This window comes from Sturnus vulgaris, chromosome 26 (genome assembly GCF_052056855.1).
Source record: "Sturnus vulgaris isolate bStuVul1 chromosome 26, bStuVul1.hap1, whole genome shotgun sequence".
Classification (NCBI taxonomy): Eukaryota; Metazoa; Chordata; class Aves; order Passeriformes; family Sturnidae; genus Sturnus; species Sturnus vulgaris.
This window is the reverse complement of record NC_142268.1, coordinates 3,169,588-3,194,993: the sequence shown is the minus strand read 5'-3', so window position 1 is coordinate 3,194,993 and position 25,406 is coordinate 3,169,588. Positions and strand designations below refer to the sequence as shown.

The 25,406-nt window shown below is 45.5% G+C and overlaps 1 protein-coding gene across 4 annotated transcripts in view; it reads left to right on the top strand.

Annotated features, from left to right (window-relative positions):
• The window catches only part of CPAMD8 (C3 and PZP like alpha-2-macroglobulin domain containing 8), a 54,870-nt gene that overhangs the window by 15,515 nt on the left and 13,949 nt on the right, over positions 1–25,406 (top strand). For 2 of the 4 annotated variants that reach the window (XM_088179070.1, XM_088179068.1), the window contains exons 18-36: positions 302–444; positions 1,382–1,444; positions 4,236–4,467; positions 5,070–5,223; positions 5,784–5,926; positions 6,361–6,412; positions 7,081–7,379; positions 7,745–7,970; positions 8,520–8,696; positions 11,492–11,573; positions 12,856–13,012; positions 13,480–13,554; positions 15,437–15,602; positions 16,827–16,913; positions 17,784–17,920; positions 18,266–18,421; positions 18,806–18,868; positions 19,220–19,449; positions 22,207–22,294. In XM_088179070.1, coding sequence (XP_088035196.1) covers positions 302–444; positions 1,382–1,444; positions 4,236–4,467; positions 5,070–5,223; positions 5,784–5,926; positions 6,361–6,412; positions 7,081–7,379; positions 7,745–7,970; positions 8,520–8,696; positions 11,492–11,573; positions 12,856–13,012; positions 13,480–13,554; positions 15,437–15,602; positions 16,827–16,913; positions 17,784–17,920; positions 18,266–18,421; positions 18,806–18,868; positions 19,220–19,449; positions 22,207–22,294 — 2,730 coding nt within the window. Of the gene's footprint in view, positions 1–301; positions 445–1,378; positions 1,445–4,235; positions 4,468–5,069; positions 5,224–5,783; positions 5,927–6,360; positions 6,413–7,080; positions 7,380–7,744; positions 7,971–8,519; positions 8,697–11,491; positions 11,574–12,855; positions 13,013–13,479; positions 13,555–15,436; positions 15,603–16,826; positions 16,914–17,783; positions 17,921–18,265; positions 18,422–18,805; positions 18,869–19,219; positions 19,450–22,206; positions 22,295–25,406 lie in introns of all 4 variants that reach the window. The other 2 variants (XM_088179069.1, XM_088179067.1) reach the window with 1 other exon arrangement.

Genomic DNA, 25,406 nt, shown 5'->3' with positions numbered 1-25,406 from the left:
ACCTGTCACACTTGCCCAGTAATGTTAGATACCAATTTAAATGCATTTTCCAATCAAAAAACCATCTTTCTCATAAAGCCTCTGCCTTTACACCTTCACATTAACATTTTTTACAAAGCTTTAAAAAACCCCTTGAGATTCAATTGTGATTTCCCCTGTAAGTGTGGAAATAGCATTGAGGGATTCTATTAAAAAAAAAAATCAGTGCACATGTAATTATTTTTCTTTAATTCTTTTTATTTATTTCTTTTTTTTTCCTTGCTGGTTTTTGTTTTGTGGTGTTGATTTTTTCATTGTCTAGGAAACTGGCTTGGTGGTGATGACTGACATAGTCAGCCTGAACCACAGGCAGAATGGAGGCATGTACACAGATGAGGCTGTCCCAGCCTTCCAGCCACACACTGGCACCTTGGTGGCCACCATGCATTCCAAAATAGCACCAAGGTAACGTTTGGGGGTTAATATCTCTTGTCTGTGTTACTCCTGGCTGGGTTTTTTTTTTCTCTATTCTCAGCTGTTTGCCACCTCCATGCCTCCAGGTTTAGGCAAGGCAGTGATGGGGAAATTCTTCCAATGGCTTGGTAGATGGAAAAAAATTTTAATTGACACTGCTTTGTTAAATTTAATTTAATTCTGGAAAAATGACATATGCAACGAGTCCTAAATTATCATTTTGAAGAATATTTCTTTGCAATTTACTGTGAATTTCTTGGAATATTTGCAAGCTGCAGCTGTTTTTGCAGAGTCACTCATTGCTTATGATTGGGACCATTCAGCTGGTGACCAAAATCCTCAGAATGAAGGGTCTGCATGAGGGAAAGGCTGTGAAGCACCACAAGTGATGCTGCACCTTCCCTCTGCATCCTGAACTCCCTGAAGCCTCTCTTAGAGGAGGTTCTGGGGTTAGAAACATGATAAGAAATAGATAACCTGGTACAACAGGTATAGAAAATCTGATTTAAATAATTAAAGTATTAGAAATCAAGAGAATTCAAGGATGGAGAAGGACACAGAGGAGTGGCTGTAGTGAGTGCTGTTGTGTGTGTTGTATTTGTTCCCCTTCATTCCATTTGGTGAAAGAATTTGGATCCCAAACCAATTTTATTTTAGATTCCATTATTTCTGCCAGCTCCCAAGGTTATCTTGTACTATTTTTTCAGATTCTTGTTTGTGTGCAGATGTGTGCACACGAAGGGATTGTTTCAAAAGCCCGTGTAATTTGTGCTGTGAGTGATCACCATTCACTCCTTAATGAGTCTGCAGCAGCCAGAGCTTGGGTCATGTGAGCCAGAGTCAGGTGATAACTCTGATTTATCAGTGGCTGCAGAAAATGTCTTATGAAATGAATCCGTTTGCAAGGATTTGTTTCTTTTTCTAGCAGGGCAGAGAAGAGGAAAAGAACTTTCTTCCCTGAGACGTGGATTTGGCACTGCCTCAATGTCAGGTATTGGCATTCACTCTGTCCAGAGGGTTGTGTTCTCTTCAGCTACAGAAAACAAAGCTCTCTAAAATCTAATGTTACACTGGCATTTTATGTTGGTTTTTTAATTTTTTTTTTAATTTTAATTTTTATTTTTCCCCCTATTGTTGTTGTTTTTCTCCATTACCACTCCAATCTCTGCAACATTTCCTCTGGTCCTGAAGTGCTTCAGGCTGGACCTGCCAGTTGTGTCTGCATTGATTCTCTATTGATTGCTTTTCAAATTTCACAGAGCTTTTCTTTGTCTGTCATCTCCCCCAGACCTCGATCTGCTGCCTCAGAAATCCTGGTTTCCTCTGGGTACAGTTGGAACTAGAAAAAAAAAATTACTCGAGAGATAACTAATCCATCCCACAACAGCACATCTAGGATAATTTGAAGCAATTATTAAAAGGCTTCTCCAGGTTTGCAAGTAAACTTCATTCTCAACAAATGATGCTAAATTAAATTTGACAGGAACTTGGAGCAAGTGTATTCAAATCTGTTCAATTGAGCATGAAATATGCTTTGTAGAAATACACAAAGAATTCCAGAAGTGCCCGTTTGGGCCTCAGCAAGCTGGGGCAGTTAATTATAAGTGGGAGAGTGTGGAATAAAAAGTTGCAGATTGCATTTTCTCCACTTCATTTCATTAGAAACAACTGAGTTGGAGCATTCCTTAATTTCCACTCTCTTGAACAGGAAGAATTTATTTTTTTTCTTCTACCATTTATAATTATAATATACAATCCTTTAAAAGAAAAAAAAAAAAAAAAGAGAGAGAAACAAAAGCCTAATGTCAACTTCCCAAACCAATTCTAAAAATTCCTAGAGCCTGGCTGGAGGGTCTAATGGCTGGAAATGAGTGTGTACTTTGGCCCTGTGCCCAGAAGAGTAAGTGCCCTCATGTGTGAAAATAATGTTAATGCTGGTTATGGGCTGAAATCCCAGTGGAAAGAACATCAGCTGCAACAAATTGTCCGGTTAAACAGGCTGGAACACTGCCAGCCCTGGAGCCAGGACACCCTTCCACCCTCCTGCCTGGTCCCCAGGGCTGAGCAGCTCTGCAGGTCTCAGCTCAGAGCTCCAAAGTGTTGGGGAACCAACGCTTAAAAAGAGTTAAAATCATTTCAACCTTTAAGTAGGTTTAGATTGGATATCAGGAAAAAAAAAAAAATCTTCCTCTGATGGGGATGGAGCCCTGGCACAGGGTGCCCAGAGCAGCTGTGGCTGCCCCTGGATCCCTGGCAGTGTCCCAGGCCAGGTTGGACATTGGGATTGGAGCAGCCTGGGACAGTGGAAGGTGTCCCTGCCATGGCAGGGGTGGCACTGGGTGGGCTTTAATGTCCCTCCAACCCAAACCACTCCACATTTCCATGATACAAGTGCATTTCCCAAGGCTTTTCCCTCTGGAGTTTGAGCTGGGGGAGCCACATTTCACCAGCCAGTGCTTGGAGTCTGACTGACCTCATAAAAAACACAGTGATCTCAACTTCTTTCTATTGTAGTGATCTCCCCTTCTTTTTTTTTTTTTATTGTGATCTCCCCCTTTTTTTTTATTGTGGTGATCTCCCCTTTTTTTTTTTCCTTTTTATTGTGGCTATCTCTCCTCCCTTTGTATCACAAACACAGAGCTGAGTCCCTGATGAGCTGCCTGGCTCCTGACAGGGGTAACAGCTTCAGGCTGGCTGAGAATTCATTCAGAGGAGCAAATTCAAGGAGCTCCAGAGGTGGCCCAGGGGTGAGCAGAGTGCAGTGGCCGTGCAGCCCTGGGCTGTGCTGATGAGGACAGGAGAGCTCCCATTCTCCTTTTCCAGAGAGCTGGCAGCACGTGTGTCACTGTCTGGGGAATAAATAAGGACTCGAGAAAACTCCCTTAGGGTGTGCTCACAACTGCACCCACCATGCTGCCAGCTGAGCCATGAAATCGCTTTTGTTCTTGTGTTAGAGGAAACGTTTTCTGTCCCAGGCAGCCCCAAAGCTGCTTTGCAGGAGGGAAATAGCAGAGTCTGAACAACAAAACTGAATTTCTATTATTTTAAAGAATGGAAGAGGATACCATGTTTGTGATATCCCATCCTGCTATGCACAGGAAAGTTAAATATTCAGAGATTTGATTTTTAATAATTAATTTCAATCCTCATGGAAAGAAAATTTCCAAACCTATCATTTTCTAAGTCAGTCATTCCAAAACTGAGCAAACCAAAATATTTCTGAACCAAACCAAGCAGTTGCTGAACTGGATGTTTAGAAAGTTTCTCATTTGTCCTTGCAGAGTCTGCAGTGTGGAAATGGACACTGGGACAATGAGTTCCAACAAAAAACACTTTTATTTCTCTAGCTATTAAATAAATTCTTGTTTTTATCCAAGACTTTGGTCTGGGATTATTTCTTGTCTTTCTTTTTAGATTTTGGGGTTTTTTTCAAGTTCTGTTTAGATTTTTTAAATTTTTTTTTTTACTTAGTGCAGATATTGGCCTCTAAGAAAAGTGACTTGGAAAGGAGGCTGCAAATGAAGTTTTTAATCCAGGAAGAATTTGTTTTTTTGCAGAAGTAACTATTTGCTTTTCTGGTGCTTATAAATATTTGCAAGTCTCAAAACTGATAGATTTATTAGATAGCATCGTCTGCTTTGAACTTGACAAAAGGCTCTGTATTTTCTATCTATACATCTATAAATCTGAACCTGGAGGGAATTCCCCAAAATATTTGGGGACTTCATTAAAGAAGCATCTAATTAACGTGCTGAATCATTTTCTGTGTGTTCCTTTGGCAGCAAGAGCTCGGGGGAAGCCCAGCTGCAGGTGGAGGTGCCCGACTCCATCACCACGTGGATCACCGAGGCTGTGGCTGTGGCTGAGGATGAGGGGCTGGGCATTGCCGGCCAGACAGAGCTCAAGACCTTCAAACCTTTCTTCATCGACTTCACTCTGCCCTACCACGTCATCCGGGGCGAGCAGACCAAGATCCCCCTCACTGTGTACAATTACCTGGCCGTGTGTGCAGAGGTGACGGCTCAGCCCTGCCTTATCACAATGGCAATTAGCCAAAATCACTGATCACTTATCACACTAGAGAAGGTGCCAGGCTCACGGGGGGGGGGGGGTCAGCTCAGCTGAGATGCTCTGAGAAGATAAATCTTGCTCTTCTCATCTCAAATAAACGTCATGGCTTCAGTTTGCATTTGAGACACGTGTGGAGTGTCTCGCAGCACTTCAGAAAAACCAATGTTGAAAAAGGCAGGGAAGAAATTTGGAATCTTGTGCTGAACCACAAAGAAGAATTTCCTTCATGATCAAAAAGCTGGCAAAATAGTTTATTTTGAAGGATTTTTTTTTTTTTTCCCCAGGAAATTCCATCTCCCTTAATGTTTTCTTCTCACACTCCCTGTCTGCCCAGCTCCAGCAGCATCTCCCAGAAATCCTTGTAGAATTGCTGAGCTGAAAGTACTGCTCTCAGTCAGACCCACAGCTAGAAAATTTGAAGAATGAATAATCTGTGATTTTTTTATTTTATTTTTTTAAAGGATTCTGTGGGTTTCACTGATCATAGATCAGTTTGGCTTTGTGGCTGATATTTCCAATAAATGGCATTTCCAAAACTTTCACAGGTCCACGTGAAGATTTCTGTCCCAAAAGGCATCAAGTTTGTTGGGCACCCTGGGAAGCACCACCTGACCAGGAAGAAATGTGTGGCCCCTGGGGAAGCCAAACCCACCTCCATCGTTCTGTCCTTCAACGAGCTGGGGCTCAGCAACATCACTGGTACACAGCTCAAAACATCTTCGTGCTGCTTGAAGGGGTTTTATAAATGTTTCTTCTTGTTCCTCTCTCAGGAGGAAATTATTGTTCCCCTCTTGCCCCACTTCCTTCATTCCACCTGCTGCCAGCTTGGCTTTTCACCCTCATTTGCTGTAGGAACAAATTCCCTGCCTGTGATGCACAGAATGCACAAATAAACATCAGGATATTCTCTGGTCATCAGTTTTCCTGTTGTGATATTTGCTTATCCAAGGATGGGCCTTTTACATTTCCCTGAGGATATCAGAGAAATTTTTTAAACAAGACAATCAGAACCAATTCTGTGCAAATTATCCCAGTAAAAACTGTGCAACACCCAAAACTAGGAAAGAGTTTCTCTGTTGATTGTTCAAATATTGCCTGATTTTAGATGTGCTCTCTCAGATATGGATAAAGGGAATAAGAGAGGTAATTACAGCACTTGATGTGCTGTTAATCAGCTGCTTCTAATTACTTTGGATCTCTTTAATTTCTAGAGATCTTCCAATCTCAAAATCTCTGCTGCTTTTCCCTTCTGTTCTTAGCAAAAGCTTTTGCCTATGGTGGGACCAACTGCTGTCAGGAGGGGATGCAGCCCCTGAAGAGTGGCAAACACTCAGAGGATTCTCACATGGACAAAAGGAGCCCTGTGGGGGTGGATTATGTTCGCAGCAGTGTCATTATTGAGGTGAGAAAACACGAATTTATCATCGTTCAGGAAAAAAAATGCTCGGGCAAATTGTGAGATCAAACGTGAATGGGTTTATAAAGATCCTCAGTTGGTTTATGGTGTGTTAGGGAGGTTGGAAATAATCAAATTTAGTGGTAACTTGTACAGACAGAACCTATTTGAGCTCCTCTGGTGAATCTTCACTGTTCAGGAGAAAAAGCAATGGGAATTTGATGGGATAAGCCTGCCTAGTTAATGTGATAAAATGGAAGCTTCTCTGGCAGTGCTTTGCACTGCTCTAGCAACAGAGCACAGTGCCATCACTTTTCTATAAAGGATATAAACCACTGCACAGCAGCAAAAATAATTTCTGTATTTTCCAAGTAAAACTGGAATCTGTTCCTGCTAATCCAAGCCCTGTGGTTTATGTGTGAATTTTTGTCTTTCTATAGCCAGAGGGACTGTCCAGAGAATACACCTACAGTGTGTTCTTCTGCCCAAATGGTAAGTTCATGATTTGAATGAAATATTCAGTTTGTTTGAATCGGTTTTAAAAAGAAGCATTTGGTTTCATCTTGTTTAAAAAAAAAAAAAAAATTAAAAAAAAATCTTTGTTTCCATTTCTCTGTGATTGATGAGTTATGATGTGTAGGAAGAACTTGTAAACAAAGAGTCTTTCTTACCTGGCTGGCTAATTATGAATTTGCTCTAACTGCCCAAGTGATTTCTGGAAATGGCCATTAAATTCCTTTACTTTATGGAACAGTTTAAGTATTCAGCACTGTGGACAGTAACTGGGACTGTGCTTTATTTTCAGCTGGTGTTTAAAGATTCAGTTCTGGAATCAGTCTGTCCTTTCTGCCAGAGATTTGAATAGCTCAGAGTTGGCTCCAGTAGCTGAACAGAGATGCTTTTGACCAGCAGATCAGAACTGAAAAATCACTTGCTGAATTCAGCTGAGCAGTTTGAAGGATTTTCTGCCTTGAAGGGGGTAAAAATAAAAGATAAAGAAACACCCATGTGTATGTTAACAATTTAAAAGAAGCTGGAAAAAACCAAACCCATGTACTTAGGAAAGATCTGTTTGAACTTCAGTTATCAGCCAGGCGTTGTTTTTGTTGCCTGCAAGATGAACCCGAATTCTTACAGCATCCCCTTGTTTTTCTGACTAGAGAAAATTCACATTTCCACCCCTAACAAGTACGAGTACCAGTACATGCAGAAGCCAGCCCAGATGAGGCACTTTGACATCGCTGTCAAGGCTCACAACGACGCTCACCTGGCGCTGTCCTCGGGCCCCCACGACATGGCAGAGATGACAGAGATTGTCATCGGGGGACAGCACAACACCAGGACTTGGATTTCCACCAGCAAGATGGGAGAGCCAGTGGCCAGCAGGGACACCCCTGGCATCCTCTCCTGGGATGAATTCCGCAGCTTCTGGATCAGCTGGAAAAATGGAGTTATCCAGGTACTGAATTCTTCTGTGTGGTGCTCTGGAGTCTCTTTTTAATCAGTTTGAGCACACACAGAGCAGTTTTTTCTTGGTGTAGAAGGTGGGAGCTTCATTCCTGTTACCTTTCCCCCCCTGAGGCCCTGATCAGGCTGTTGTGACCACAACAATTCTGCTTTTGCCACCGTTTTGTCCTCAGCACCTCAGCCCTCAACATTTTTAGGGATGAAAGCCTCGAGGGCCAAGCCCGTGGAACTCTCCTTGAACTTCCTTGGGTTGTTTTGTGGGTGGGAAAGAGAAGAGGCATTGCTGGCCCTGCAGTGCACACCTGAGCTGGGAGGTGTGTGGGCTCCTGCAGCTCCATGGTCTCTTGTCCCTTTCAGGTTGGCCACGGTACTCGGGTGCTAAACGAATCTATTATTGTGGAGTGGACAGTCCCCAAACAGCTTGAGGTGAAGTACATTGGCTTTTCCACAGGCTGGGGGTCAATGGGAGAGTTTAAAATTTGGAGAAAAGAAGAGACTGATGAAAATCACAATGAAGCATTTACTCTTGGAGTTCCCCACAACATAATTCCAGGATCAGAAAGAGCTACGGCTTCAATAATAGGTATCAATTATCAGGAGGTATCACTTAGGTACCCCTTATCAAATGTGAACAGATGCTCCAGCTGTTACTTCTGACCACTACTTGAGTAATGCACACAGATAAGATAGTCACAGGCACTTAAAAAGGTTTATTGCTGCTTAATTCCGGGGCAGAATTCCTTGGGGTTTCTTTGTCACTTGTTTGAAGCCTGTTTGGGTTGACAGTGGTTTAAAGCTGATGCCACGTGAGGGGCTTTGCAGGGGCACTGTTACAGTTCATGGCATTTATTTTATTGTCATCCTCACCACAAATTGTGCCATGGTCTAAACTGGTCTGAACTGGGAAGTCATGGATAACCAAAGGCTGGAATGTGGAATTTCTTTAATCCAACAAGAGATTGAAGGGCTAAGACTTAACAGCTGAAGGACTTCCCATTTATGTCACAGTTTATTTAAGCTGGCTCTGGGGTAGCCAGGAGACATCAGTGCAGTCAGGTGGGGGTTAATCAGAAAACACCAAAAGGAAACCTGAATTGCCTGATGCTGAGCATTTCCCCTCTTTCCCAAACAGGAGATGTGATGGGTCCTACTCTGAACAACCTGGACAACCTGCTGAGGTTGCCCTTTGGCTGTGGGGAGCAGAACATGATCCATTTTGCTCCCAATGTCTTTGTCCTGAAATACCTGCAGAAAACCAAGCAGCTCAGTCACGAGGTGGAGGTTGAAGCCACTGATTACCTTGTCCAAGGTAACTCATTACAGTTACATTTACAGATGGAGAAAAGGCTTGGAATTAATAGTTTTGCTTTACATGTCACTTTTTCTAATCGAGAATAGCCCAGGTGATGAGGATTCATCATTTCTTGCAGTATAATCTCACAGTCTGACAAATTTTGATGGCAAGAAGTTTTCCTTCAGTAATTCCTAGTTCAGATGTTTATTGGTTTATCTTTCTTTTTTTCCTTAGCTGATTTCTATGTTGAAACATTTTAGAAAGGAAAGGAAAATGAAATTTAGCAAAGTCTGTATATTTAGGGGATTTTGCTTTATTCATAAATTGTCTTTTCAAGCCTTGAGTCATTAGACGTATGGCTCTTTTCTAGACTTTTTAAAAAATAGTATTTTCTTAGTAACAATATACCAAAAATCAGAATTTAGTATCCAAAGTAGTTAAAAGCCTTCATTACATGGTTCTAGGTTATCTCTCCTTTCAGTGTCCTGTCCTATTTTACTAAGCAGCTCAAAACAACCTTTTTCCTTTTTTTTTTTTTTTTTTCCCACTGTTTTTCTCAGCGTTTGTTTTGGGAAGAACCATGTGCAAAATAGTTTTATAACTAAGTGCAATTCTCAGGACAAGTAAGAATTGAGAGATCATTAAAAACAAGAGTGACCCAAAGGGACAAAGCTCTCTTGTGTCTGAGTCAGACAATAGTCATGTCATGAAATCAGAGGTGACAGGGTTAGGTGGTTCTCCTCTGAAAATATAAATATAAAATGTAATATGTGAGATATTTCTTGTGTTCAGCAGCAAAAGCCCAGTTCTGTTTCCTCTGCCTGGCTCCAGATTTCACTTGTAATTTTCTGTGCTTGCTGGGAGCAGTGAGGCAAAGGGAATTTGTTAATGGCCCGAGTCAGTGTTTCCTTTGCAACATCATTTGCTTTTGTTTCTTTTTATGAATCTGCAAACCTTCCAGGTTTTTGGCTCCAAACTCTGTTTGCTAATTAACCCTTACAGAAGAAACCCCAAGAGTTTTAAACCCTTCTGTGTTTACTGGAGCCCTGCCAAGTAAAAGGTTTAGATGGGAAGTGCTCACTCTAGAAGGCTTTTGTGATTTACCAAGCCAGAAAACTTCTTCATCCCTTAATCATCCATCATGGAAAGTGCTGATACCCAGCAATTCCTGTGTATTCCCTCTTTAAAAGTGGCCTGGGCTAAGCCAGTCAGTATTTTTTCTACTTTCCCACCAAAAAAACCCAAAAAAAGCAGGTGGACAGGGGAAAAGTGGAGAGGGGAACCTCTCCAGGGAGCCCCAGCACCCAGAGGAGTGTTTAGAAAAGAGGAGGGTTCAGAAGCAAGGCATAAAGTCTGTGCCACTCCCAGCCAACAAGTAAAGAAGAATAACAGCAAGAGCAGTGAAGCATAATTCAGCTCAAAATCACAGAATATCCTGAGTTGGAAGGGACCCTCTGTGATCATGGGCTCCAGCTCTGGAATGAGTGGCCCATGCAGGGTCAGACCCACAGCCTTGGCAGTACTGGCACCATGAACACTCAAAAAGAAAACAGAAACAATGAGAAGAGTGATATAAAATGTAAGGACTGAATGTGTCCATTTGCACACTGGAAATGAACACTGAGGAGCTGTTTAAGCAGGAACTGCTCAGTAGTAAATCATACCTGAGGGGGAAAAAAGCAATTTAATTTAATTTAACCCCTATTTTGTGGAAGAAGAAAAAATAATAATACCATTACTTAGGCTTTCTGCCAGGTATTTGTACCTCTCCCACCACTCCCAGACAAAGATGTGGTGACTACAAGAGCATCATCAATCTCTAGGTCTTCATTCCTCCCATTTTTCAGGCCATTCCCTGTGAGCACTGGGGGGGCTGCAGAACAACTGGGAAGTGTGGGAGTCATGGTCAATCCTCAGGGATGGAGGAGCTGCCTGGATCTGCAGAGGTCAGCACAGAAACTTCACCTCTGGAAATGAAACACAAATCCACTCCCATAAAAACATCATGTGGTGTGGAACAAAGCTGTGTGCTGCATTCAGCAGGCATTAAATGTCTTTGGACACAATCTTCTTGCAGATTGGACTTTTCCTTATCAGAAATATCCAATGGGTTTGACTCCAATGGGTGTTTTTAGAGCTTTATCCAGGTGTGTTTTGTGTATTCATCCATGTGGAGGCTTTATCATGGTTGTAGACAAACAGGTTTGAGAACAAACCCTTTTCCCAGTAGAAAAGAGCATTTCTGCTCCTTTTTTCATTTTCATCCTCAGAAGACATTCCAGAAGAGAGTTCTTATCTTCAGCACTCACCTTGTTAATGATGATGTCTAAACGCAGCCTTGGGCCAGCCCCTGCAGCTGGGAGGTGTTCATGAGCCCTGAGATCACAGATGTTGTTTTTATGTTAGGTGAAGTTGTTCCAAGCAACAGCTTTGGGAAAAGTCTGAATCCAGCTGTAATGTCACAGGCAAGACATTTTCATTTGTAAATGCAAGTAAAATGGAAGGAGAGTGGCTGTATGCTGAAGTAAAAACCTTTGATAATGCATTTTTTTTTCGGAGAAGTATCAGATTTTTAGCATTTCCAGTGTCCAAAAGGCAGGAGCTGTGGTGTCCCAGATGTTATCCTGAGCAGATTTCTGGATAAACTGCACACAGAGCTGGCTCTCACTCACAGCAGAATAAGAAGCTGCCTCAGGCAGCAGAATCCCTTACACATGTTCCAGATGTTCTGAGTCTTCATTCACTTGAAATACTCGTTTTTCTCTGTGTGAGGAGATTTTGGACTCCCCCAATTCTTTTGTGACTTCCAGGCTACCAGCGCCAGCTGACCTACAAGAGGCAGGACGGCTCCTACAGCGCTTTTGGGGAGAGGGACTCCTCCGGGAGCATGTGGTGAGTGGCTGTTTAAAACTGACTGAGGGAAGTGCTAAGTGTTTGCTAAACGGGAAAAACACACAATTGGCTGGGAAAGAGGAGTGGTTTTCCAGCTTCTCTCGTGGTATCACACACAGTGGAGAGCAGAAATAATGCAATAATATTCAGTGACTACAGAATTGCTGTACAGTGCTGCTGAGTGAGGCATCAGGTGATGTGTTGTAGGTGATTCAGGAGCAGGTAAGAGAGTTAAATCTGCTAGTTAGTCCAGGTTTCAGGCACAAAGCTGTAGTTAAGGATCATATCTGCAGTTGGAGTAGCAATTATGGGGTATTTAAGCACCTATTTCCATTAGGGAATGGAGTTATACCTGAAGCAGGTAAAGGAAATGTGCTGTCTGCACAAGGCTTCTATCAGGGTAAAACACTCACCAAAACCAACTCAAAGACATCTTTGTACCTGGATGGAACAGGATGGGTTTGTGCTCTGGGAATAAATAAAAAACCCCTTTGAGTGACACAAGAGGAGAGGCAGAGCTGTGACCCTGCAGGGTCACTGCTGCCAGCGCTGTCCCCCCAAATCTGGGGGCTTTGTGTGACCCCAGCCCCGAGTGCCACCACCCCATCCCTCAGCTCCATCCGTGGCTGGCATTTCCCTGATTGCCCTCCCAGCTCAGGGAGCTGCTGCTCCTCCCGGGACTGGGAGCTTTCCTGCCAGTGCCTGCATGTGAAATGTGGTGACACACAATTACTCACCCTGCCAGCAGTGTTTGCTACCCTCCCATCCCTCAGGGCCTCGTAAATGCAATGACTCAATCCCCCCCGAAGCTGGCCAGTGCTCACACTTGTTGTCAGAGGTTTAGAATTCCAAAATCACTTCTGGTGCTTTCTTAAGTCTTAATTCTGTATAAAGTGTAACGCAGCTTCAGGCTTGAGGGAAGGATCTGGATTTCTTGTGAGAAGTATATTGAGTCTTAATTTTAAAATATTGATTCTTAGCTTAAAAACTGTAATAATTTGGGATGAAAAGGAACTATATTTCAGAGTGTGCCATAATTATGACAAATACACCTTTGAGTTCTCTTTTTCATTTTTATTTGTTGACCTTTGATCCTTTTCTTATCCAAAGCCTGGACAGTGTTCGGGTGCTTTTATATCCCATGAGAGTTTTAACAACAATCTTTTGTGTTTCCCAACAAGATTTCTTTCAATTTGTGCTTTCTAAGAATACCATTCTTTCCTTACAGTTACTTTATTCTGAATTAGTTACCTCAGTGAAGATGATTAATTCACTTTTACAGGTTAACAGCTTTTGTCCTCAAGTCCTTTGCTCAGTCTCGTGGGTTTATTTTCATTGATCCCAAAGAACTCACAGCTGCCAAAGACTGGATCATCCAGCACCAGAAAGAAGATGGTTCCTTCCCTGCTATGGGCAGGATACTAAACAAGGACATTCAGGTAAAAACCACCCAGGATCAGCTTGCAGCAAGGACATTTTTAAAGTTATTATCAGAGCATGAATGATCAGTCTGAATATGAATTTTGCACTTGAAAGGCTGGAGTGCTGCAGGGAGAACCAGGGAAATTTCAGCTTAAAAAGTTTTATCAGAGTGTGTCTGTGGGGTGTCCCCAGAGGATGGAAAGCAAGGTGTGAAGTCTTACAAAATACTGCATTATTGCAAAATAATGAAATAGTGCATGAAATGTGTCCTCAGGCCAGGGACAGCTGAGTCCTGGCTCCAACCAGTGTGAACTTGGGTTCTTAAATTTTGTACTCCTTGTGTGCAAAGAAAAGAAATTTGGTGATGCTTCAACTTCTCCTCTAGCTCTAACACATCCTTTGTATTGCTTCCAAGTCTCTTTTTTTCCTCCAGTGTCCTTTTCACCAGTTCTGATCCAGTGGTTTGTGCTGTTTGCCCTTCCAGGGTGGGATCCATGGGAAGATCTCCCTGACAGCTTATGTGGTTGCATCTCTTCTGGAAACTGGTGTCACTTCTGAGGTAACAAAAGCTCAGTTCAAACAGCTCCAAAATTTCTCTCTATTCTTTTTTTTTTTCAAACTTCATTTTGCTGTTTGCCTTCAGAGGTTCTGTGCTCTCTAGAATGACTGACAGCATCCAGGGAAGAGAGGCTGCTGGAAAACCTTGGGATTGTTCTGAAGTTCAGGAATCTGTTCTGAAGTTATTCAAGGTGGTCTCCCACCCTTCAGCCATCAGCTCATGATTATTCCACCAGAGCAAAACACTTCCCTGCAGCTCCATCCCTCAACCTCTCCAAGAAATTACTGCAAAAAGCATTTTCTGCCTCTTAGCTTCAAGCTGTGAGTGCAGCCTGTGCAGATCCTGGTCTCTTGCCTGTACAGACTCAGAAATCCTGGCTTGGTGCTAAAAGCAGTTTAACTTGGGGATCCAGAGAGCTCTTGTGGTCTGGCTTGGCTGCAGTGGCCAAAATGCTACTGCTGTTAGATTCCAGTGCCTTTGGAGAGCTGAGCTCCTGCAATGTGCTGGACTGAGGGCTCTGGAGAAAAATGTTTCTGTTCTTTGCAATGAGACAGAGCAGGAACACTGCTAAAAAGAGAAGCAGCTATGAAGGAATGGCCAATTCCACTGGAAAAAAAACCCCAAACTTCAGTACAACTGATGCTTTAGGGATTCCTCCTTAAAAGTCCTGGTAAAACAATGCTCCTGCCCTCTGTGTTTCTGCCAGCATGCAGTTTCATTAGAATGGAGGTGTTCTATAAGATTTTAGTGACACATTCCCCCTAACCTGGGCTGGGAAGATGCTCCCTTGCAGATGTTGCCTTGCTCTCCAGCCAAGGGAGAGGGCAGTGGTGTCTGTGCCCAGGCAGAGCTGCTGGAAGGTGGAAAGAGGAGGGTTAGTGGGTGTTGCAGCATCTCCTGTGATCTGCTCTCAGACAAAAGGGTCCATTCAGGCACAACCCCCTGAGTCTGTGGAGGTGTCAGAACAGCCAGTGCCCGTTCAGGAGCTCTGGTAACCTCAGCACTCCTCATCCTGTGCAGCCTGAGGAGTGAGAGCAGGCTGCTGGTGCAGGCAGATGCCCCCTAACCCCCTGTCCTTGCTGGAGTGGAAGGCTTTCAACCTTGTTACAAATTCAGAAAAGCTGCAGAGCTCACAGAGGAACTTCCTGCCTGCCTGTCAGCAGTGTCCCCTCTGAGCAGTGATGTGATGCTCTCTCTGGGCTGCTGTGTGTCCAGGCAGCCCCAGCAGGGCAGTTTCTGTGCATTCTAATGGTTTTCCTAGAGGAGATTTGTGAGTGCTCCTAATGATCTTAGCTAGGAAATGAGGAAGGGCAAGGTTAGTGCCACAGGGAAATCAAAGGAAACCAAATTACATCAAGTCCAATTAAATTGTTTCTATAAATTATCAGAGCCACGTTCCAGCATGGTGAGGTCATTGGGGGAGTTAATAAAACATGTTTGTTGGCTGCAGGGACCCCTGGGAACCTTGGCCTTTATTATCCTCTGGCGTCTGCCAGACGCTCCAGAGTGTCAGGAACACAATCAAACCTCCAGTGCAGAGCTCACCCCTGCCTGTTCATCTGCTGCCTTGCAGGGGCACAGAATTTCTTCAGTTTTAGGGGTAGAAAAGTGTGTCTCAGTGTTAGCCTAAATCACTCTTGCTCTGCTGTTTGCACCTTTTTTTTTTTTTTTAATTTTTGATGTATGGCTTTTCTTGGGGAAAGTGTCAGTGCCATTCTGCAGAGAGCAAAATGTATCTCTCTGAGTTTATTGTGTGCTTTTTGTTTGGATTTTGTTGTTGGGTTTTCGTTTGGTTGGGTTTTTTTTAAATGGTAAAAGAGTAATAAAGCAATTCTAACAGAGGCTGGTACATCTGTCTGGGCTCTTTCCCCTGTGAATGCAGGAAGAAAGAAGAGCTGTTGACAAAGCAAAACACTTCCTGGAGTCCAACCTGTACTCAGCAGAAGATCCCTACACCACTGCCCTGAGTGCCTACGCCCTGACCCTGCTGCACAGCCCCTCTGCAGCCACCACACTGCGCAGGATGAACAGCATGGCCATCACCCAAGGTAGGGCCACCAGCCTGGACAGCATGGCCATCACCCAAGGTAGGGCCACCAGCCTGGACAGCATGGCCATCACCCAGGGTAGGGCCACCAGCCTGGACAGCATGGCCATCACCCAAGGTAGGGCCACCAGCCTGGACAGCATGGCCACCAGCCTGGACAGCATGGCCACCAGCCAGGGTAGGGCCACCAGCCTGGACAGCATGGCCATCACCCAAGGTAGGGCCACCAGCCTGGACAGCATGGCCATCACCCAAGGTAGGGCCACCAGGATGAGCAGCATGGCCATCACCCAAGGTAGGGCCACCAGGATGGACAGCATGGCCACCAGCCAGGGTAGGGCCACCAGGATGGTCAGCAGGGCCATCAGCCAGGGTAGGGCCACCAGGATGGACAGCAGGGCCACCAGGATGGATAGCATGGCCACCAGCCAGGGTAGGGCCACCAGGATGGACAGCAGGGCCACCAGCCAGGGTAGGGCCACCAGGATGGTCAGCAGGGCCATCAGCCAAGGTAGGGCCACCAGGAGGGACAGCAGGGCCATCACCCAAGGTAGGGCCACCAGGATGGTCAGCAGGGCCACCAGCCAAGGCAGGAGCTCCAGCCCAGCTGTGCCCTCACAGGGGCAGCCAAGCACAGCCTGGAGCTGTGTTTGAGCTGCTGGAGAGGCTGGGGCTGGGGGGTGAGGGATTGCTCGTGGCACAGTTTGGGTTTCTAAGGCAAAGCTGCTCCTGCTTCTCTTTGGAGAGGGCTCCACGTGTGCTGATGTGGAGGAAGGAAGTGCAGCAGAATCTCAGAATATCCTGAATTACCAGGGACCAGCTCCTAAGTGAATGGCCCACACAGAGATCAGAGCCACAGCCCTGGTGTTCAGCAGCACTGTTCTCTAACCTGTAGGGTGATTTCAGGCTGTTCAGGGGCTCTGCAGTGCTCTCCTGGCAGTGACAGAGTTTGCTCTATAACACCTCACATTCCCTGATGGTGTGTTTTAATCCAAAACCCCAAAATTAGCCAGTTTGTCACACTGAATCATCTTGGTCACTCCAAAGGGAGCCCCTTGCTCAGGGACTGGGTGTCCAAAAGGAGGGACAGTGCAGCTCAGGGCCCTGAGCCAATGCAAAAATGGAATTGGACTCTTCCCATGCACAGAGGCTCAGCTGCACTCCTATAACTCTACAGGAATTATAATAACTCTGATAACACCCATGTCCCTCTGCCCTCTCCTAGATGGCTTCACACACTGGAGCCTCACAGGGACCCTTGTGACTGATGAAGACACCTTCATGGGATTTAATGATGGGCTCTCTCAATCAGGTAATTGGGAACCTGCAGAGAAAAGGGAAGGGGCTGCCACACCAGCCTGCACATATTGCAGTGAATTGTTTATAATATTCTAAGTATTCTAAAATTGTCACTCAGGGCATGGTCCAGAGAAAAGAGAGCTCAGGAAAGGCAGGTAACATTCTGCTGAAAGAACAAATGAGACACAGAGCAAGATGTGGTCCTGACAGGACAGGATTTTCAGCCCCAGCTGTCTCATCAGATTTCACTCCAGTTCTATAAAGACAGAATCCCACATGGCTCTCACTCTTCTGTCAGGGAGTAATAATTCAAAATGGAGGAATTCAAATATATTTGAACTTTAGAACTATTTATCTTTGTGTTTTCAAATGGACCAAAGCATTGTATCACCAGTCACTGACACTTCAGCTGATTTTTCTAGACTTTGGCTGTCAAAGCCACAGAAACAGTGAATGATTGTGATTTTCAAGCCACTTAAAGCCATTAATTCTTTGGATATGATGTAAGTGCAGCAATGTTCAGGAGGGATCTGACTGGATATTGTATGAAAATCTCCAGGGCAGGACAGCAGAGTGGGCAGCAGCCGAGTAGAACTGGAGTGGGGGAGGAATTACTTGTGGGATACAGTCAAGTAGGAGTTTATCTATTGTGTGAATATCTTTATTATTGATTTTTATGTTAAAAGCAGTTATCTTAGGGAGTTGAAGCACCTTGGGTGCAGATATTTTAACTTCTCTTTTCCTATGTTTACTTCTACAGATTCTTAACTTCTTAGAATTATTCTTCAGTTAATAAATACAGAACTATCTCTAGACATGCTCGGATTGTCACTTCTAGGTGATGTTTTGATTTTTTTTTTTTTTTAATTCACCCCTCTTTCAGTTGTTTCTGCAGAAGTGGAAATGACATCTTATGCCCTTCTGACCTACACACTCCTGGGAGATGTGGCCTCTGCACTGCCTGTGGTCAAGTGGCTCTCACAGCAGAGGAATGCACTGGGAGGATTCTCATCTACTCAGGTGGGCTGCCTCTGGGAAAGGAAGCTGGGATGCATGCATTGGCAATTGATTCAGGAATGTGGAGTTTCCATCTTCCTGGCACAAATTGTTTGTGTTCTGGTAAGGAGAAAAACTTCCCAGCTCTCTTTTCTGCTTCCTCCTTGGACTGGTAATTTGAAAGGAGCCCAGCCTTTGTCCTCACGGGTGCCTCTGATAGGAAAAATGAGCCAAACCTGATGTTTCTCTTGCCATCTGAATTAATAAGGAAGGTTCTGCCACCCGGAGCTGAGCAGAGCTGTTTGGAAGTTTGCTGTGCTCCTGCATCCTTCACTGCTCTGATTTCTCCCTCTTGTGTCCTCTTCCCAGGACACCTGTGTGGCCCTGCAGGCTCTGGCTGAATATGCCATCCTTTCTTATGTTGGAGGAGTCAACCTGACCATTTCCTTGGCTTCTACTAACCTGGACTACCAGGAGACCTTTGAGCTTAACAAGATGAACAAAAAAGTCCTTCAGACTGCAGTGGTAGGTGGTTTTGTGCAGGCAGATTTTTAAAGCAGTCCACACGAGCTGGGTTCTGAATGAGGGCTTGGATCAGTGATGGTAAAAGCACAAGTTAAGCACTGAGACCTGTGGGACTTTCTGTGGGTTGGTGGCTGGATTTGCTGTGAAGGAGACAGCACTCCTGATTAAAGGCATTTTTCACCATGACCAATGCCTGATGTTTCTTTTGTGCTGCTGTTTGTCTCTGCCATTGTAAGTGCAGGTGGTGAAGAGACTCAGCCACACTCACTTCACTTCTGCAGTGTCCTTTATAAAGGTATTTTGTACAGAATAGAGCTACATTTAATATTCATTTCCATTCTGAGTGCCATGTCTTGTCTGTGTCTCCCTGTGCATTCTCCCCAGATCCCCAGTATTCCAACAGGGCTGTTTGTGAGTGCCAAAGGGGAAGGCTGCTGCCTGATGCAGGTAAGGCTGGAGAAAGCATGGGAGCAGTTGATCTCTAACCTCACAGCCTGTTTTCTGCTTCTGTAATCCCACTTTGCTGTGGGGAGGGACTTACACTTGGAATTTCTCTCAAAATAGTTCTACAACGTGGTGTTGCTTTGATTTAGGAAGTGAATGTGACTGTACCAGCTCTGGTAGAGTTTCTCTAGAGACATAACTGTGTGGTAAAGCCTCTGTTGTGTCTGTGCCTGCCATTCCCCAGCTCTGAAGGGATCTTGTGTCTGTGCTGGTCCCTAAAGGAAAATTGGGGACCCTTTGGAACACTGGAGCTGTGACCCTGCTGTGCTTTGCTTCTCCCTCTTCCCGCTGCAGATCGATGTCACTTACAATGTCCCCGACCCCATTGCCAAGCCAGCCTTCCAGCTGCTGGTGAACCTGAAGGAGCCCAAGGCAGAGCAGCCCCTGGCAGCCCCAGCCCCGCTGGGCTCTGCCCACCTGAGCCCCCCAGCCCTGCACAGGGACAGGGCCCTGGGGGACGACGAGGACCCTGCCTCAGACCAGGACCACCGGGAGTACAAAGTGATCCTGGAGACCTGCACCAGGTAGGGAATGCTCCCTGCAGCCCTCGGAACGCTGGGTTTGCTGCTCAGCCCCTCTGAGCCAGGGAAACACCGACTTGTCTCTGGCTGCACTCAGCAGGGTAAGGCAGAACTGTCAGTGGCTTGTAGGACAGAGCCACTCCAAGAACATTCTTGATCATTTCAGTGCTGAGTGTGTGTTAAAGCAAGAGAAATTAGAGCACCTTGAGGTTTTATCACTGAGTTTCATTATTGCCTCTCCGAACCCTGAAAATGACAAATGTGATGTGATTTGTTTGTATAAGGATGAAAAGAAAAAGTTCTGGATTGTTTTCTTAAAAGCCTCAAAGAGCAAGGTAAATTCAACTGGTTAACTAATACCTTAATTATATCTATGGATTTACAGACATTACTGACTTGACTTTATTATTTGAGCTCCTTAGTGGTTCAGTTTTGGATACCAAAACAGAAGATGCTTTTTGCCGTGGAATGAATTTGGAATCTGTGGTAAAGGCACAATACATGCAGATATTTATCAGCTCTCAAATCCCTTATCTCCTTACTCCATATAATGAAATGTAACATAACATTTTAAGTGGCATGATCCAGAAGTTTCATTTCTATCTCTCAAAGCACTTTACAGAGACATGAGCAGTTCTGTCTCATTTTATAGATTGGAAAACTCAAGTTATTGTGAGGAAACAGCTTGGCTACAAACAGCAGCAAGAATAGTTTCTGACCTGTATTAAATTCACTTACAAGTTTTGCTTAAACACCTTGGTACTGCTGCAGTCATCAGGGGTTGCTGATCTTTTTATAAAGCATTTGGATTTTTAGGGAGGTTGTTGGGAATTGGAGACCCAGGAGAGATAAAGCCACAACCAGAGTAAATAAAGAGGGCTCACAGCATCCTGCTGTGCAAAGGAGAAACCATTCTCAAGAAATTCATAACAAATTTGTGTGTTTGTGACTGGGAGCATGGCAGGTGTGGGGGCTGCTGCCTCACTGACCTCCCTCAGGAGAAATCCAGTGAGTGCCTCGGATGGAAATGGAAAATTTTGGCTGCCCTGTCAGAGTTTAATGGGAAACTCTGGCTCCCCTATCAAAATTTCTGTCCCCTCCCTCCGTGCAGAGCTGAGCAGAGCTGCAGTGCCCCACACAAGGTGGGATCTTGTTTTGCCCCTGGCCCATGGGGCTGTGCTGTGTCACAGGCACTGCCCAAAATGTCACTGTGCCAAGCTCTCCTCCCCCTGCCCAAGCCCTCAGCCTGTTTTAGGGAGAGGAAAAAATCCTACAGCCTTGTCAGATGCTGGGGAGGCTGCCCTGCATCAGCACAACCTCTCTGCTGATAGTTCTGAAAACTTCTGCCCTGGGAATTGCTGGAGCTGAGACAGAAATTTGAGAGGAAGCCCAGTGCAAGGAGATGGATTGCTTGGAAAGGAAACAAAAGCAAATGAAATCTTCCTTTCCTCCCCTTCTTCCTGTAATGATGCTCTCAGCTCCATCATCATCATCCTGCTCGGGCAGTGTGAGAGAGGAGTGCAGCTCAGGATGACAACTGAGATATTTTGGGCTGGGGGTGTTCTCGGAATGTAATGAAGTGTTGTCATGCCCAGTGACATCCCTGGGGCACTTCTGAAGGCTTAGGGAGAACACGGGCTGGGAAACAGAAAGCTGTGATAAATAACAGAGAGTGGGGAAACGCAGGCAAAGGGATCCTGTAGGATTTATTGGGGAGTGTGGAGCATGGAGTGAGATGGGAATTAAGGAGCTTTAATTAACGAGGTCTCTGGGAGCCCTGGAGTGCCTCACCCAGAGCTGGCTCTGTCCCCAGGCCACCTCATGCTACTGTGAGCCTTGGGCTGGGGAGTGGCAGCCCAGCCTCAGCCAGCTCCCAGCCCTGAGCTGAGGGGCCCTGCAGGAGCCATCTCAGAGCTGGCAGATTTTGGTGCTGGGAGCTGTGGAAATGTGTTCTGTCAGTGCTGGGCACAGCAGACAGGTGAGAGGTGCCAGGGAGGGAGGGCTGGGAGCTGCTGGCAGTGCAGAGAAAAGGAGCCTTGTCCTGGGCTTCCAGGAGCACCATCAGGATGGAGACTCCTCTGCCGTGCTGCAAAAATCGAGATTTTAGCAATGGCCCCGCGGATTTCCTCTCCACACCTTCCTGCCTGGGGGGGTTTTGTGCACACTCAGTTTCAGAGGGTTTTCTGAGTTTTCAGTTGTACCCTAGAGGATGACACAGGCACTGAACTCCAACACCAGCGAGGCAGTGACTTTGCTGACTCGTTTGCAAATGTCCTTTTCTCAGTGTCAGGGCTGAAAGAGCCATTTGTGAAACCCCAGGGCTGAGTGGCCTTGCCTGGTGTTGGGATCCCTCTCCCACCACAGTCCATCTACACCCTCCTCTCAAGGTGGGACAGAAATTTCTTCTACTCCAAGGGTTTATTTCCTTTTACCAAGTGCATTTTCTCAGTAATTAATTGAAAAAGAAAGCAAGCAGCCCCACAGGCAGCTGCATCCCTCTGCTTTTCTGCCTCTCTGTTCCAGGACATCTCCTACCCTCTGTGAGCTGGGCATAATTTTATTAAATAAAAGCAGAAAAAAGGATTCTTAAAAACAAAATAAACTGGCTTTCCACAAGCACTTCAGTGAGGACAGCCTTTTAATATAAGTTTTTAGCCTTTTTTTTTCTTCTAGAGTTGGTTTCTCCATTCTGAGTTGTCCATTTGTTGTCTTGGATGTTGAGTTTGTTCCCATTTTCTCTGTTTTTGTTCCCATGGGGAGATGGCTGCACTCTGGATCCTCAAACATGGCAGTGTTGGAAGTGCCTTTGTTCTCAGGGTTTCGGGCAGATATTGAGAGCCTGGAGCAGGTAAGGGAAGGGGATGGGATGGGATGGGATTGGGATGGGATGGGATTGGGATGGGATTGGGATGGGATGGGGATCTCTAACTGGGAGGAGTTCCCTTCCAGGGGCAGGAGGAGGCCATTGGGTGTCAGAGCACTGCTGAAAAGATGCAATTAAAATTGGCAAGGGGGAGGAAGAGATTTCACTTGTCAAAAAAATCCCTCTCTGAAATGAGGGAGCAGATGTTCTGAGCAAACCCACCCCAAGGTTTTCCTGAGCCAGTGCACAGTAATGAACTGAGACCCTCTGCAAGAGCTGAGGTGCAAATGTGCTCTAACAGGAGCTGTTTATGGCTGCTCAGTGGGCTGTGTTATCTCCAACATCTGGATCCCATTTCTTTGGAGGCTCTGTGTCTTGGAATTTTTTGCCCTTTTTTTTTCCCCCCCCTCTCTCTGGGAGAACATCGTGTTTTTGCAGCCAAGCTGAGGTGGACAGAATGTGCCTCGTGCCCAGCCAGCCCTTCAGGGCAGATGAACTCTAATCCTGAGCTTTGCTTTGTATTTGGGGGAGCATTGCATTCATCACAACTCATTACATTTTGTGGAACATTGCATTCACTGCTGGGGTTCTTGTGCTGAAAAGATTTTTTTTAAGGACTGTTTAACTGAAGAGGTGTAGAATTTTTGCATCCTTGTGAGCTGGTAAAGAGCTAAAAAATACTTTGCTTCTAAAAGCCCTGTTAATAATTTTATCTCAATATATTGGGAAGGGAGGGGATCTGAGGAAAGACTCTTAAAGTAGAACCATTGTGAAGTTTAATTTGATATCATAATTCAAGGAGGAGTGCACATTGCTCTATCTTCTCTAGGATTTAATTTGATTTGGCTGATTTATAATTGAACCACCATTACATTTTCTTGGAGGAAAAAGCCCTCTGGAGAGGTTTACAATCCATGTCAGAAGCTGCTGTCAGATGGCTCCTGGGGTGTCCCTGAAGCCAAAGGAACTTTTGTATCAGTCCCTGAGAATCAATTGCATCCTTTCAGAACAGGGGATCAGATATGAAATTATTCCTATAAAGAGAAAAAACTGAAGTTATTTATATCCACTCACAAGCTGCACGTGGAGAAATCTATTTTCAAATCCAAGCATGTAAAATGGATTGGATTTTATGTGCCTGTGAGTCTGATATTCTCTGAATATCAAAGTGAATGTGGCTGTTGAGGTGGGGCAAGGCCAGGAGCAGGAGTCCTGCAGCATCCCCATGGGAAAAGAAAGGAGAAAATTCAGGTGAGGGGCCTGCAGTGAGGTTGGTTCCTGCTCTCCCTCCTCTGCTGCAGTGATGGTCACATGTAGTGCTGTCAAATACATTCTCTTCAGAGTCATTCATGGAAATAACAGCAGAAAAAATATGGATGAGAACCTGGCTTAGAACCAGAGAGAGCTCAAAATGTCCCAGGAGGAGAAGAGCAGGATGTCTTTATGGTGATAAAGCTATGGAATGTTCTATGAGCAGAGGGAAAGGGTTGAAGGAAAGAGCATGGAGGGGTTTTCACTGCAGAAGAACAGGAAAGGTCTTAAGGAACAGATCCCTGGTTTTGTGGTGTTGTTTGGTTTGGTTTTTTGTTTCATTGCAGTGTTTTGGGTTTTTTTGGTTGGTTTTTTGCTGTTGTTGTTTTGGTTTAGTTTGGGGGATTTTTTTCTCTGCAGTGAACGAAGAAGAAACAACAAATTTGGGTGAATGTCTCCTTTCCTGATGTCAGCAGGGGACAGAGCTGAGGGTTCCTGTGTTACTGACCCTGAGCACTTTCCCCTTTGCCAGAGCCGTGCTGTGCCCTGGGGCTGTGACCTGGGGCTGTGACACTCGGGTGTCCCCAGGCAGGGTCTGGCAGCTCACAGGATCTGTTTGTGTGCCCTTGGCTGCTCACAGGATCTGTTTGTGTGCCCTTGGCTGCTCACAGGCTCCTGCTGGGCTCTGTGCCCTGCCCGTGCTCAGGGAGTGCTCTGGGCAGGGGAGCACTGAGAAGAATTGGGAATAAATGATTAACAGGAGGATGTGCTGTCTGCAAGGGGGACACTGATGCTGGTACCACAATGAACCGGCTGTGTGATGTCTCAAAACATTTCTGTTTGCAGTAGATCCCACAATGGTTTGGGGTGGAAGGGACCCTAAAGCCCACCCAGGGCCACCCCTGCCATGGCAGGGACACCTTCCACTGTCCCAATGTCCAGCCTGGCCTGGGACACTGCCAGGGATCCAGGGACACCCTGTGCCAGGGCCTCACAGCCAAGAATTTCTGTCATAAGTGAGTGAGCCCAGAAGGCTCTGCTGTTCCCATAACCAGATCAGGATTGCTTCCTTTGGAAAGAAGGAGATTTTCCTAAACTGGGAAAGATTTTGCATCTTCAAGAGGAAACGTTCCCCTTGAAGAGCTGGATTCCATGGCTTTTAATTGGAGAAACCCTTTTGCATCTCAAAAATGAAATATGGTGACATTTTTTGTGGTGACAAAAGCTCAAGCACATCTCTAGACAGGCAGTGGAAGGGCAGTGCAGATCCACCTCTGCTGGGGCAGCCTCAGAGCCCCTTCCAGAGACTAAAGGGGCTCCAGGAGAGCTGGAGAGGGACTGGGGACAAGGCATGGAGGGATAGGACACAGGGAATGGCTTCCACTGCCAGAGGGCAGGGCTGGATGGGATATTGGGCAGGAATTATTCCCTGGGAGGGTGGGCAGGGCTGGCACAGGGTGCCCAGAGCAGCTGTGGCTGCCCCTGGATCCCTGGCAGTGTCCCAGGCCAGGTTGGACATTGGGGTTGGAGCAGCCTGGGACAGTGGGAGGTGTCCCTGCCATGGCAGGGGTGGCACTGGATGGGCTTTAGGGTCCCTTCCACCCCAAACCATTGTGGGATCTACTGCAAACAGAAATGTTTTGAGACATCACACAGCCGGTTCACTGTGGTACCAGCATCAGTGTCCCCTTGCAGACAGCACATCCTCCTGTTAATCATTTATTCCCAATTCTTCTCAGTGCTCCCCTGCCCAGAGCACACCCAGGGCTTTAAGGTCCCTCCCAACCCAAACCATTCTGGGATTTCTTCATGGGCCCAACATGAAATTCCCCCACTGAAGTTTCCC